Below are 15,562 nucleotides of genomic sequence, written 5' to 3' on the forward strand. Positions count from 1 at the left end.
CCCAAAAAATGACTTCAGCAATGACAGTAAACTTTAAAGTGTAAGGTAATCTATCTATGTATCTATTGTAAACAGGGTAACAGATGGTGTTTTTTCTTTTCCGTCGACTGAGTTAAAATTCCCTTTACAACTGACTTATTTACTTACTTACCTAAACAAGTATCCTTTGTTCAATCACATAATAATCATTAGGTTTTGGATGATGTGTATTATTAATGAAAATATAAAATGAGAGTGGAGATGTAATGTATTCAGTCATTTGACTTTCGTGTTAAATTATTTATTATATAGCGGTAAGGTTGTTGAATGGGACTAGCGGTCTCACAGTTTACTTCAAGAACATACAGGAGTATGCTGATGCTCTTTGTTGAAATGTAATGTTCTTGTCTGTTTTGCATAAAATGCCTTTAATAAAACAAATCTCTCTCTCTCTCTCTCTCTCTCTCTCTCTCTCTCTCTCTCTCTCTCTCTCTCTCTCTCTCTCTCTCCTCTCTCTTTTTCTCTTTCTTTCTTCAGAGTCTGTGAGGTTGGTGAATGGGAATAGTATGTGTTCAGGCAGAGTGGAGGTGAAGTCTAATCAGTCGTGGTTCTCAGTGTGTGAGGAGGACTTTGACCAACAGGATGCGGAGGTGGTCTGTAGGGAGCTTGGCTGTGGGGCTCCTTCAGTCCTCCAGGGGGCGCTCTATGAAGAAGCCGAGGCTCCAATGTGGACCAAAGAGTTCCAGTGTGAAGGCAACGAGTCTTTTCTACTGGATTGTGGAACCTCAGACTCAACAAGAAACATCTGCTTACCTGACAAGGCTGTTGGACTCACCTGCTCAGGTAATAATTATAATAAAGAATAAACTGATCTGTAACAAACAAGGTTATATACATATATGTATATTTTTACAAAACAATGAGATAAATTATAAAGAGGTATTGCATTAAAACAAATAGAAGGTATAAAAGAAAGTAGAAAGTCAAGGATGAAAAATGCAATACAGCTGGACTGTGGCTCCCCTGTTTCAACAGAAATTAGTTCTGGTCCTACAATGCAACATGTATGGTGGATTCCATCCTCATGTGTTGGGTCTGAGTCTTCACTCGGGGAGTGTGGAATAAATGAGTCTGATTCTACCACTTCCAGCAGATTGAATGTGTTCTGTTCAGGTAACCCAAAAAATGACTTCAGCAATGACAGTAAACTTTAAAGTGTAAGGTAATCTATCTATGTATCTATTGTAAACAGGGTAACAGATGGTGTTTTTTCTTTTCCGTCGACTGAGTTAAAATTCCCTTTACAACTGACTTATTTACTTACTTACCTAAACAAGTATCCTTTGTTCAATCACATAATAATCATTAGGTTTTGGATGATGTGTATTATTAATGAAAATATAAAATGAGAGTGGAGATGTAATGTATTCAGTCATTTGACTTTCGTGTTAAATTATTTATTATATAGCGGTAAGGTTGTTGAATGGGACTAGCGGTCTCACAGTTTACTTCAAGAACATACAGGAGTATGCTGATGCTCTTTGTTGAAATGTAATGTTCTTGTCTGTTTTGCATAAAATGCCTTTAATAAAACAAATCTCTCTCTCTCTCTCTCTCTCTCTCTCTCTCTCTCTCTCTCTCTCTCTCTCTCTCTCTCTCTCTCTCTCCCTCTCTCTTTTTCTCTTTCTTTCTTCAGAGTCTGTGAGGTTGGTGAATGGGAATAGTATGTGTTCAGGCAGAGTGGAGGTGAAGTCTAATCAGTCGTGGTTCTCAGTGTGTGAGGAGGACTTTGACCAACAGGATGCGGAGGTGGTCTGTAGGGAGCTTGGCTGTGGGGCTCCTTCAGTCCTCCAGGGGGCGCTCTATGAAGAAGCCGAGGCTCCAATGTGGACCAAAGAGTTCCAGTGTGAAGGCAACGAGTCTTTTCTACTGGATTGTGGAACCTCAGACTCAACAAGAAACATCTGCTTACCTGACAAGGCTGTTGGACTCACCTGCTCAGGTAATAATTATAATAAAGAATAAACTGATCTGTAACAAACAAGGTTATATACATATATGTATATTTTTACAAAACAATGAGATAAATTATAAAAAGGTATTGCATTAAAACAAATAGAAGGTATAAAAGAAAGTAGAAAGTCAAGGATGAAAAATGCAATACCAATATGAAATAAATAATACATTTTTTTAAGGTAAAAGACAAACTACCCTTTTGGGTAACACTTTCTATGAAGGTCGCCTCTATAATGCTTTATAAGCTCATTTATAATGCATTATAATGCCCTTATAAGGCATTACAATGCTCATTATAAATGTTTATAATCATGTATAACGACTTATATTTATAACGTATTATAACTGCTGGTCATAATGCATTATTATGCTCAGTGGAACAGCACATTATAACTACCCTAACTTAGTCAGTTGTAAAGGCTCATAGAGAAGTGCTGTAATGTGTCATAACGCATTATAACCAAATGATTATTAAATGGAATAATGCCTTATAAACATCAATAATATGCTATAACATGACTTTGAGACCTTTAAGTAAAGTGGCCACATATTCATGCGTTATTAGACATTGTATCATACTATAATACCCTATAGCACGACACAGTGACCTTTAAGTAAAGTGTAAACATTCTTTAATGGTTATTAGCACTTGTATCATACTATAATACCCTATAGCACGACGTAGTGACCTTTAAGTAAAGTGGAAACATTCTTTAATGGTCATTAGCACTTGTATCATACTATAATACCCTATAGCATGACGTAGTGACCTTTAAGTAAAGTGACAACATTCTTTATAAGTCATTAGCATTTGTATCATATTATAATACTCTATAGCTTGATGTAGAGAGAAGGAATGAGTCCATATCAGTGTGTTTTGAGTTTGTTCATTTTACTGGACATTATGGAACTGCAACAAGACAGTTAAACACATAAACAATGATTTAAGGCACGTTTCTTCATCACATTATCATAACAGGATGCATTGGCTTTCTTTTTGATTGATAGCCATACTGTAACTGGACATAAACAAAATAATACATAACAGAAATAACATCACATTTAAACAAAAAAATGTTTTACAAAAATATAACATAAATACATGACACCAAATAGTTCTGTTGTTTCCAAAATAGTATTACTATTACAGTGGGGTAGAATTCATTAATTAATTACAACACAGTCACACAGTAGCAGCTTGGGGCCTCTGCAGTCACTACTTCAGACGGTTAGCTTTAGCTGCTAAGTTAAGATGCTAAGCTAAGATGCTAAGCTAAGCTGCTCGGCATGGAGGACAATTGTAGTTACAAACATTGTGGAGACAAATGGCCAACTTTCCCACCATCAAAATACTCCCTGGTCATATGCTACTTTATGTGTCTAAGTTTACCCACTTTATGATATCCCACCTGCAACAAGATAGTTAAACACATAATTAAACAATGAATTAAGGCATGTTTCTGTCCAGTCTTCATCACATTTCATAACAGGATGTTATGTTATTGTCCTCTTTGACTGACAGAATCCTGTAGCGCTCACTGGAGTGTAATGCCCCCTTGTGGCGCGGTGGAGCTAATGCTCTGTATGTGTTGTCTTTTGCAGGAATGGAACACAGTGACTATTAAGTAAATAGACTAACATTACAACAATATGACAGAAAAGAAATACACTTATGCGTGAACTCTCTCTTTGAAACTATTTAACTTGTAATACCATGACATCTACTATGAACTTGAATAGCAACAACACAGTTGTTGAGCAGCTTAGCTTAGCATCTTAGCTTAGCATCTTAACTTAGCAGCTAAAGCTAACATGCACTGAAGTAGTGACTGCAGAGGCCCCAAGCTGCTACTGTGTGACTGTGTTGTGATTAATTAATGAATTCTACCCCACTGTAATAGTAATACTATTTTGGAAACAACAGAACTATTTGGTGTCATGTATTTATGTTATATTTTTGTAAAAAAAAATATATTTAAATGTGATGTTATTTCTGTTATGTATTATTCTGTTTATGTCCAGTTACAGTATGGCTATCAATCAAAAAGAAAGCCAATGCATCCTATTATGATGATGTGATGAAGAAACGTGCCTTAAATTCATTGTTTATGTGTTTAACTGTCTTGTTGCAGTTCCATAATATGTAAAATGATCAAACTCAAAACACACTGATATGGACTCATTCCTTCTCTCTACATCAAGCTATAGAGTATTATAATATGATACAAATGCTAATGACTTATAAAGAATGTTGTCACTTTACTTAAAGGTCACTATGTCATGCTATAGGGTATTATAGTATGATACAAGTGCTAATGACCATTAAAGAATGTTTCCACTTTACTTAAAGGTCACTACATCGTGCTATAGGGTATTATAGTATGATACAAGTGCTAATAACCATTAAAGAATGTTTACACTTTACTTAAAGGTCACTGTGTCATGCTATAGGGTATTATAGTATGATACAATGTCTAATAACGCATGAATATATGGCCACTTTACTTACAGGTCTCAAAGTCATGTTATAGCATATTATTGATGTTTATAAGACATTATTCCATTTAATAAACATTTGGTTATAATGCGTTATGACACATTACAGCACTTCTCTATGTGAAAAAATGTATTCAAATGGGAACTAAATAGAAGCCAACAAATCAACAACTATTCTAGACATAACTAAAATACTTTCCTAGTAGGCTACTAGACATATACAGTGTCACTTTGTGATGGATTTTCTTAGTTTTCTTTTTCTGTAGGAGAGAAGTTGTTTAATCAAACAAACTAAATACACTTTACAAAAACTGCACAAAACCTAAGGAATCTTAGGAATGTTTTTGACAAAGTGTGAAATGCTGGACAGTAATTTCAATAATAATAACAATAAATGGTATTTGTACAGTGTTATTATAAACAAGATTACATTGAAAAAATTACAGTAACATAACATGGATCAGATAAGATATAAAGTTAAAATCAAATTACAAAAAGTCAATAAGAACATAAAGTAAATAAAAACTATGAAGAGGCCTTAACGCGAAAGGACATTTTCAGAAGTGATGACAAGCCTGAGATTTAAAAAAAAATCCAAAGTAGACTTTTGGTTTGGATTCATATTTTTTTATTAAAGTTATATTAGGCCTAATTTTTATATTATATTTTATATTACATACTGTCTTGTCTCTGTTTCAGAGCCTGATGTCAGGTTGGTGGGAGGAACCAGTAACTGTATTGGTATACTGGAGATGAAACACCAGGGAGAGTGGACATCATTGGATAGTTGGACTGACCATAATGTATTATCTGTAGTTTGTAGACAGCTGGGCTGTGGCCCTGTAAAATTGTCTAAACCAAACAGTTCTGGTTCTACAAATCAACCTGTATTGAAGATTAAATCTTCCTGTGTTGGATCTGGGTCTTCACTGAGGGAGTGTGGCATGAAGAGTTCAGGTGCTTCCAGGGACAGACTCAATGTGACCTGTACAGGTAACAGATTAAACAATTACAGTAATCTTTACAGTTTATAATTTGATCTATTGGAATGTACACATGGAATCAGAGGATGTTTCTCTCTCTCTCTCAATTCAATACAAAATACTTTCTTGACATTTAAGCAAAATACAATAAGCAATATTATTATTAAAATATATTAGAAAAATAATGATCAGATAATGATTAGGTTGGATGATGAATACTATAAAAATAGACTAAGATATCTGATGACAGTTGAGATAATATATTCAGTCACTTCTTGTCTCTTCGCTATTTATAAAAATATCAGTTGCAACAGCACACTTAGAGACTTACAGTTTAACTGTATTTGAGATTATATAGGTGTTTGTTGTTATCAGTGAGTTTGTCAAAATGACGCATTCTATGGAATTTTGTCTAATGGAATATGTTTGTGTATCATTTTCATAGTGAGGGCAGTTTAGAAAGAAGTGCAGTTCTGTTTCCATTGAACACCGTCTTCTAGGGCAGCAGGTCTCATGTCTGCCTGCAATTAGGGGTGTAACGGTTAGAGAATTCACAGTTTGGTTCGAACCTTGATTTTTGAACCACGGTTCGTTTCAAACCTCAGTTCTTTTATTTTTTCATTAATTTTACATTTTATTTGAAACAATTCAAAAGGTGGGTATTCTGGGTTTTAATAAATGTAATGTAATAATATCAAGAGCACTAAATAATGCAATGATGTTAAATTGACTTTATATTGATAACACTAAAGAACACTATGATGGTGGATTAACTTTATATATGAATTCAACATATTAAATTAAATAAGTACCGCAGACCTTTGTGATTATTGAGACCCATCCCACATTCACTTCTTGGAAACAGAAAACTGCACAAATAAAAATGAAAATATTTGGTTAATACCAAAAAATATATATATATCTGTTTGTGCCATGCTTTCTCTAAATATTCTGCGAGTATATATGTTTTTTCAAGAATCCATGCAAGTCTCTCTGTGTCACTGAACCATATCCAATCAATGTTTTACGCAGTTCATGATATAAGGGGCAGTAAAAGGTTTCTCAATTTAATCCATGTCACAATAAGTACAAAGCCGCTCTTCCTCTATTACCTCTCTCTCTCTCTCTCTCTCTCTCTCTCTCTCTCTCTCTCTCTCTCTCTCTCTCTCTGTGTATGAGTGAGAGAATACTCCTGGTTGAAACTGTGTTATTGTTCGTTTTGTATGGAGTACCTTTAAGGGAGTACAATTAATAAATGACTCTCTCTCTCTCTCTCTCTCTCTCTCTCTCTCTCTCTCTCTCTCTCTCTACCCCCCCCCCCCCCCTCTCTCCCCCCTCTCTCTTTCTCTCTCTCCAGAGTCTGTAAGGTTGTTGAATGGGACCAGTTTGTGTTCAGGCAGAGTGGAGGTGAAGTTTAATCAGTCATGGGTCTCAGTGTGTGAAGGTGATTTTGACCAGGAGGATGCAGAGGTGGTCTGTAAGGAGCTTGGTTGCGGGTCTCCCTCAGTCCTCCAGGAGGCGCTCTATGGAGAAGCCAAAGCTGCAATGTGGACCAAAGAGTTCCACTGTGAAGGCAATGAGTCTGTTCTCCTGGACTGTAGAACCTCAACCTCAATTAGAAACACCTGCTCACCTGACAAGGCTGTTGGACTCAACTGCTCAGGTAATAATAATAATAATAATAATAATAATAATAATAATAATAATAATAATAATAATAATTGTATGTGTGTGTGTGTATATATATATGTGTGCTATGATGTCAGTCCTGGATGTTTCGGTTATCTCCATTATGGAGTTCCCAGGAGGGGTGTTCTGATGTCAGAGCTAGGTACGTTTAGGAATCTCCCTTTCTAGAAATTCTATGCTGTCAGACTTTGTCGATCGTCTCCATTTATGGGGATCTCTGTATTGGGCTACTGCTGGTAGGTATGCCCGTTCGCAACAATATAAATATATATATATATATATATATATATATATATATATATATATATATATATATATATATATATATTATATATATGTCACAGGGAAATTGGAGAACCAGGGAAATTGAAAACAGAGCGCTCGTTTTTAGGAGCGGGGCTTCGGGGCGAGGCGGGGCTTTTCGAGACAGTGTTTATTACGCGAGGCTCGCGAGGAGGAGGAGGAGGAGGAGGAGGAGAAGGAGGACGCGGCGGCGCGAGGCGGGGCTTTGATGCGAGGCGGCGTGATGATGAGGAGGAGGAGGAGGAGGAGGAGGCGGCGCCGCAAGGCGGGGCTTTGATGCGACGCGGACCTGGCTTTTGTTCCCCCCCACATAGCAACCAGGAAGCTACGATAGGGGAACGCTGAACACACGTTCACACGCACACGTGATAATAGTTATTGTCCATGGCGGAGGCGCGCCGACTCAGCAGAGCTTGAGGCCGAGGAGGTGCACCCTCGCGCCTCCAGGCGCGCGTGCCCGCGCCGACCGGCCGATGCTCTGCTAGTCGAATCAGCGCCGTCCGAGTTGTGTGTGTGTGTGTGTGTGTGTGTGTGTGTGTGTGTGTGTGTGTGTGTGTGTGTGTGTGTGTGTGTGTGTGTGTGTGTGTGTGTGTGTGTGTGTGTGTGTGTGGTCGGGGCCATATATGTTAGTGCACTGTGGTTGGGAAGCCTGGCTCGTGGCTTGCATTCGTGGCTCCCTCTAGTGTTGGTTCTACATTATTGCTTGGGTGGGTGGTAAAAACGAGCGCGCCTTCTCCAATTTCCCTGGTTCTATATATATATATATATATATATATATATATATATATACATATATATATATATATATATATATATATATATATATATAATATTGTCAGTCCTTGTCCCTTTTATGCCCATACATGGAGATCGCTGATGTCATCAGTATATGCCCATATATGGGCATGCCCCTTTTGTGCCCATATATGAGCTGACTGATTTGTGCGGCTGATGCCAGAACGACACATTGAGGTTAGACAACACACTCCATATTTAGGCTTAGCTGTATTGAACTCCTTATATGGTTATGGCTGAGTCAGAGTGACGTTATTTTACTGTTTTTTCTTTTGTCTCTGCACAGAGTCTGATGTCAGGTTGGTGGGAGGAACCAGTAACTGTAATGGTAGAATGGAGATGAAACAACTGGGGGTGTGGAGACCAGTGGATAGATGGACTAACATGGAAGACCATCTATCCACTGGTCTACTCTTATCAACTGTAGTGTGCAGACAGCTGGACTGTGGCTCTGGTGTTTCATTAATCGAGGGTTTCATTAAACATGATTCTAAGGAATTTGTATGGCAAATTACATCCTGTGTTGGGAATGAGTCTTCACTGAGGGAATGTGTAATAAAGGAGAAGTTCCTGGAAACCCGGAGGAGATGGGACGTCATATGTTCCAGAGGTGCGTAGAGTAACCAAAAACTGGAGTCATATGTGACGATTTCTGACGGAAGTTTAGTCTATTTATAAAGCAAAGCAGAAAAACCTCACAAAACTATGTTTTTATCCAAAATGAGTTGATAGCACAGGAGGACTCTTCACATACTAGATTATGTCTGACATAAATTTCAGAGCTTAAATGGACATGTAAACATGAAATAAATGCTTAAACATATACTGTAAGATATAAGAATAGAGCTAGCAATCACTAGTATAGCAAAAACTTACCTCAGCTCTGTCCATAATGTTGCAAAATTGCAGTAAAATCAGTGATTTCTTCCTAATAGTTTTGAAAGGTATCACTAGTCTGTTGGCTTGTGTCTAATGTAAATCTCAAAGAAAGATGTATTAACAATGATATTTAGTTAAAACCGTCGTGTAAAAGTTGCTCTTTATATCCTCCTGGGGCACTAGTTCCAGCCAGTTCCAGCAGGTGGCAGAGGTGGTGCAGCCCAGCTGACAAAATAAATGCAAATCCCACAAAGCATGATGGGACTGATAGCTTAGTAGAGCAGAGTAGGCTACTATCTCTAAATGTGTGCCATTCAAAAGGTGAAATCTGTGCTTAAAAGACGACTTCACCCATTTCCAACCTATCTTCATATAATTGGTCTTCACTAATGTTCATGATAAAATGGTAAAAACATGTTCTACTTGGTCTGTGTCTCATAGGAGGGCTGTGGACACTTCAGAAACCCGCCTACCAGTGACATTACATTACATTACATTACAGTCATTTAGCAGACGCTTTTATCCAAAGCGACTTACAATAAGTGCATTCAACATAGGTAGGGAACGAAACTACTAATCACCAGAAGTCTTAAGTGCATTTCCTGCAAAAACAAGCAACCAAGAGTATACCTAGCGCTAAGGTAAAAGTGCAATATCAGCTACCTACTTTCTTAAACAGATGAGACAAAATAGCAAAATCAAATGAGCACGAGCTAAAACAAATAAGTGTATCGACTAAACAAGATCCAATAAAACAATACAACAATAAAACAAGAGTTCGTACAACTAGTTAACAACAAGTAGGCCAGGCAAAGAGAAAGGGTAGTGTTTCCTGAAGAGGTGGGTTTTCAGCCTGCGGCGAAAGATGGGCAGTGACTCTGCTGTCCTGACATCAGTGGGAAGTTCATTCCACCACTGTGGGGCCAGAACAGAAAAAAGTCGTGACCGTGTCGATCGACCAGAAGGACCCTTGAGTGACGAGGCAATCAGTCGCCCCGAGGTGGCAGACCGAAGTGGTCGGGCAGGGGTGTAAGCATCGACCATAGCCCGGAGGTAAGAAGGAGCTGTTCCTTTCACTGCCCTATAGGCTAGCACCAGGGTTTTAAACTGAATGCGAGCCGCTACGGGGAGCCAGTGTAGAGAACGGAGAAGGATAGTTGTGTGGGAGAACTTGGGGCGGTTGAACACCAGGCGAGCCGCAGCTTTCTGAACAAGCTCCAGACATCATTGTTAGGCAGATTTGTTTTTCAAACAAGATTTCAAAAAATGTATTTAGACGTTTATTAACGTGCGAACAATGGCTTCCATTATAGCATGCTAACTTTCCAGGAATAGAAAGCCTGTAGTTTCTATTAGATTGGATTACCCATCGATGATGTCACTGGTCAGGGGGTTTCTGAACTGTCCACAGCACTCCTTTAAGACACCTGGTCCCTATTAAGGGTGAATTAAGTGATAACGCCACCATCTTATGCGCAATCCCTATTATGCGTTGAACGCAAACACTTAAGGAATAAGACTCGCCAGCATATTTTACGCATAGGGGAGTGTTCATATGTTAATTAAGGGTAAAATGCAGTATTTACTAGTTTGCACCTTGACTTAAAAAGACTGATTATCTCTCCATCAAACGATATCAAGCGAAAAGGAAACTTTGGCCATATTACGCACATATGGACAGACAGCCCCTCACGCCATTTCAATCCATCCGATCTGAAAGACTCGTGTTCCACTCTAGGTGGCATCTCAAAGGTTCATTAATCCAATGAAATAAAATAAAATAAAGCTTTTTACTGCTGCTTTTAGCTTAGAAGTGGAGAGCTTAGAAGTGGAGAGTGTTCTCTCCCACTGCGTTCCACCAGTGTTGCCATGTCTGCTTATTATAAGCAACTTTGGGCTTGTTTTTCTATGAAGTCTTTCTATGAAGACACGTTGTGAGCTTGTAGATCGGCTATTTTCATTATATATATATGTCACAGGTAAATTGGCATTCCAGGGAAATTGGAAGGGGAGCGCTTGTTTTTAGGCGCGGGGCGGGGCTGCGAGGCGGGGCTTTGATGCGAGGACGACGACGACAACAACAACAACAACATAGCAACCAGGAAGCTATAGTGCTCTAGCCTAGCTAGCTCCCAGTTTACATTAGCTGCTAGCTTTGTATAAAAACTAACGATTAGAATAGTTAGGACGTCACATTCTTATACAGCCCGAATACCCAATCTCAGCACCGGCCTCACTTTTTCAAACAACCGCGGACTACTTTTTTTCGCCGATAAAGTATAGTTTTGGACCATGACGAAGGCGCGCCGACTCAGCAGACCTTGAGGCCGAGGACGCGCGCCCGAGCGCCTCCAGGCGCGAGTGCCCGCGCCGACCGGCCGATGGTCTGCTAGTCAACTAAGCGCCGTCCGAGTTATGTACCGATAGGCACAGAATCGTAAATGATGTTGTGGGGACTGCGTTTGCCCTTCTATGATTTGCCCCAACTGCCACTCACTGCACTAACATAGCCCGCCAGCCCCGCCCCCTCAGGCTCGCCCCCTTGTGCTTCAACTGCATGGAATAAGGCTGTTCGGGTGTGTGTGTGTGTGTGTGTGTGTGTGTGTGTGTGTGTGTGTGTGTGTGTGTGTGTGTGTGTGTGTGTGTGTGTGTGTGCGCGTTTGTGTGTGTGTGTGTGTGTGTGTGTGTGTGCGCGTGCGCGTGCGTGTCTGGCTCGCATTGCCCTCTAGCGTTGGTTCTACAGAATTGCCTGGGGGTCGGTGAAAACAAGCGCCCCTTTTCCAATTTACCTGGAATGCCAATTTACCTGTAACATATATATATATGTATATAGGTCATTTGGCTTATACTTGTTTGTTTTGGGCTTGATTTCATAGACCTGGTTGCTTATTTCTCTCGCAAAATCTGGCAACACTACTCTCCACATTTCTACTTTCGCTTTCACATAATACTGCGCAAACAGGCGACAGTTTTTTGGCTTGGAGATCAGATATTTTGAGCAGCAGTAGCTTGTCAAGAGATATCAATGTGTTTTGGACATAGGAGACAGTCACATAATTAGATAGAGGCTACAGTGGTTATGACGGCCATGCCTGCAGTTGGACATGTCTCCTTTCAATGTGAGCTTTGGTCTCACCGCTTAAGCAATGAAACACTCTTGCACTGATCTTAAAGGGAATGGCAGCGGATACTCTGATTGGATTGATTAAAGTAACGCCCAAACACACCCATGACTAATTCAGGGCTGTTTTACCGCATAGCACCTTGGTGCAGTACGCAGATTACCGCACCCATAATAGCAAAATGGCATTGGTCACGCCTCCATGTCTTAAATTAAGGAATAAGACCTGGCGGTACCTAAGGCATCCTTTATAGAGCTCAGAGTGAATAGACAAAAATGGTACCATATTATAATGAGCATTAGTGAGGACCAATTATGTAAAGATAGGTTGAAAATGGTTGGAGTCATCCTTTAAGGTTTTTAACTTCAGTTCAATAAGCTGTAGTTTCTGCTTTCATATGAAATGAAAAAAAACTAAACTGCAAAAATTCGCAATGACTAGCTGTTAAATAAAAACAGTCTCAAATTGTTACTTTAAAAATAACAGTGACTCATGTAGAAGTAAAAATAGTCATCCAAATAATGACTTGAGTAAAAGTAAGGAAGTCTTTGAGAAAAGAAATACTCAAGTACTGAGAATGACATAAATAAGTGTTCCCGTGGAGGCAGATACTGTAATTGGTGTGATTGTGTGTGCATGGTTCAATATTTAACTTTTTTACAGTGAGTTGGCATGACTATTTTGGTCAATATTGAAATCATGACTATTTAATATGATTACTGACTTTGGAAACATCATGCATTTATTGACCTCTTAAAAAGACAAGTGTATTTTTAACATAGGCTTTTTTCTTCTCCTTTATCGTTTGGTCATAGCCCATTTTGTATAAAAGTTCATATTGTGTTAATTACGATTATGGTTAAAAAAAAATATATCATGAGCTTATCAATGTAACTAGGGGAACAAACCAGGCCATAACTATCTCTCCCTTAAATATGTTCCTTCAGTAAAGACAACCAATAGATAAGGGATTAGTTTGATTTAAAGGAGTTCTAGGCAACTTCAGAGATCAAAAAAAGAAAAAAACTGTTGTCAAATAGTTAGTACCGTTGACTGACAACCCCTTCAGCCAATCAGCAGTTCGTTCCCCTGCGAAAAGGGAATACGGCCCAAACATAACGAGCGTAGCCCAATTTAACGGAGTAAAAGTAGCATTTCTCTTTCACAAATAAATAAAAGTAAAAGTAAAAAGTATGTTGCATATTAAGTTAATGTTAAGTTAGGCCTACTTAAGTAAATAATTGAATGGAGTACGCTTACATCTGATTTCAGGTAACAAACAACGACAACAACAATGATCGTAATCTTTACAGTCTCTAATCTCATCCATCTATTGTGAACAGGGAAACAGTTTATTTCTTTCTGTCAATTCAATTAAAATTACATCATTATTAATTATATAATGAAGTTTTATTTCATTGCTCCCTCTGTTTAACTCTGTCTTGTTTCAGATCTGCTATTTAAGCCAAGCATCACCTTCCTCCCCTTCATAAGGAGCAAGCAGCACAGGCTGCAGCTTTTTGAGGGTTCCAACTTCACTATCACCTGCTCCATCCAACCACAATACCCAGGAGGCTCCTTCCACCTCACCTTCACTGGATCCAACACAACACACAACCACACCCAGACAGCTGTCAATCACTCTGCCAACTTTTGGTTTCCCGCAGCAAACCACACCCACCACCACGGGAATTACAGCTGTGTTTATCACATCAATGTTTTTTCTCATAATTTCTCCTCTGAGAGCAAGCTCCTCTCTCTCACTGTCCCGGGTAAGAAAGGTTTTTAATTGAGCAGTGTTCCGTAACATGATGTTTGGTTATCTTATTCTAACATGTTTCTCTCACAGCGTCTCGTCTGACATCGGAAATAATCAGAACTATCATCTCAATCCTGCTGCTGCTGCTGCTGTTGATACTGATATTCAGAGTCCTCTATCATCTCTATCATCTCTGGAGGGTAATGTATACTGTTTGTAATGCATGCCTGAAATATAAATGAGAGAGTTAGACTGTTTTAATTTAAGACAGACAGATCTGATTCAGTAGTTAAATATTGGTGCTGCTGTGTTTTTCCAGGCCAGGAGGAATGCAGGAGTGGAGAACATTGAGCTGGTTTATTATAATGTAGGACGGGAGAACATTGAGATAGTTTACTATAACGTTGCTGGTTCTGGTGATGAAGCTGGGCCGAGTGAAGAGTCAGAGTACCATCAATATGAAGAGGCGGATCTCCAAGGAGGTGCTGAGGCCGGTTCGAGTGAAGAGTCAGAGTACCATCAATATGAAGAGTTTGAGGCCAGTTCGAGTGAGGAGTCAGAATACCACCAGTATGAAGAGGCGGATATCCAAGGAGGTGCTGAAGCTGGGCCGAGGGAAGAGGCAAGAGTCCACCTGTATGAGGTGGTTTTCCCATGAGGTGGGGCAGGGGTCCAGGAAACAGAGTTGTAACTCCAAGGAGCTCATCTCAAAATCAACACATAACGGTTCATCACCTCAGTCAAGATTTCACTATAACTGATCTTATGTGATCTTAAAACATCAATGTGTTGATTTTATGTGTCAGTTCATAGATTCTCACACAGTGAGGCATCAGGTCCTGAGATAAATAAGTATTGATTTCTTGTATGGATCTAGTTAGACTGTAAGATAGGTTTATTAGCAGAATAGAACTGGCAGGTTTGTTCCTGATATTACATATAGATTTGTACAACGTATGCACTTCTTTCTTTTAGAAGTTTAAAGTCACTGCTTTTGATGGGTAATAGCATGATAATGTTGTCAATTAATATATTATGCCTGTGTTTTGTTGAAAAGTAGAATCAGTGGTGTGATTTTATTTAAGTTGTTTGCTTAGATTTTTTTTCTGAGCAGGAAAACAGTGTACATACATGTACAAGTTTGTTATTATTTCAAACGTTTTATGGGCACTTATGCGGCTATATAATATCAGTTAAGCAATTGTCGTTGTATACTTTTTTCCACTTTCCATTGTGTGAACGTTTTCCACTTTGTTGTTGGATGAACACATTGTGTAACTTCTTGTTTTGAACTTGAACTGAAAGTTGGTATGGTCCATTGGATGAGCCTAACCCATTCAAAGTCCATTGTCTGTTTCAAAAGCACCCAGACCTAATTCCTGTAAGGTGGACATTTTGGACATAGCTTGTATAACATTTTATGAATACAATATTGTATGATATTTGTTGTAATTGTACCTTCATAAATAAAAACAATTCAATTCCTGAATGAACAGGAACACATTTGTCAATTGTTTCATAACAGCAGCAGGGGCCACACA

The 15,562-nt window shown here is 38.9% G+C and overlaps 1 protein-coding gene across 1 annotated transcript; it reads left to right on the plus strand.

Annotated features, from left to right (window-relative positions):
• Window positions 1-1,863: 1,863 nt before the first annotated feature.
• LOC308088242 (uncharacterized protein) lies at window positions 1,864-14,679 on the plus strand (the record flags this gene model as incomplete). The annotated part of the gene is made up of 5 exons (XM_080432648.1): window positions 1,864-1,981; window positions 5,191-5,484; window positions 13,714-14,034; window positions 14,112-14,221; window positions 14,341-14,679. 5 exons carry the CDS (start codon window positions 1,864-1,866, stop codon window positions 14,677-14,679), a joined length of 1,182 nt encoding a protein of 393 aa, XP_080288774.1.
• Window positions 14,680-15,562: the final 883 nt, after the last annotated feature.

The sequence above is a fragment of the Gymnoscopelus braueri genome (assembly GCF_963280865.1).
Source record: "Gymnoscopelus braueri genome assembly, chromosome: 7".
Lineage (NCBI taxonomy): Eukaryota > Metazoa > Chordata > Actinopteri > Myctophiformes > Myctophidae > Gymnoscopelus > Gymnoscopelus braueri.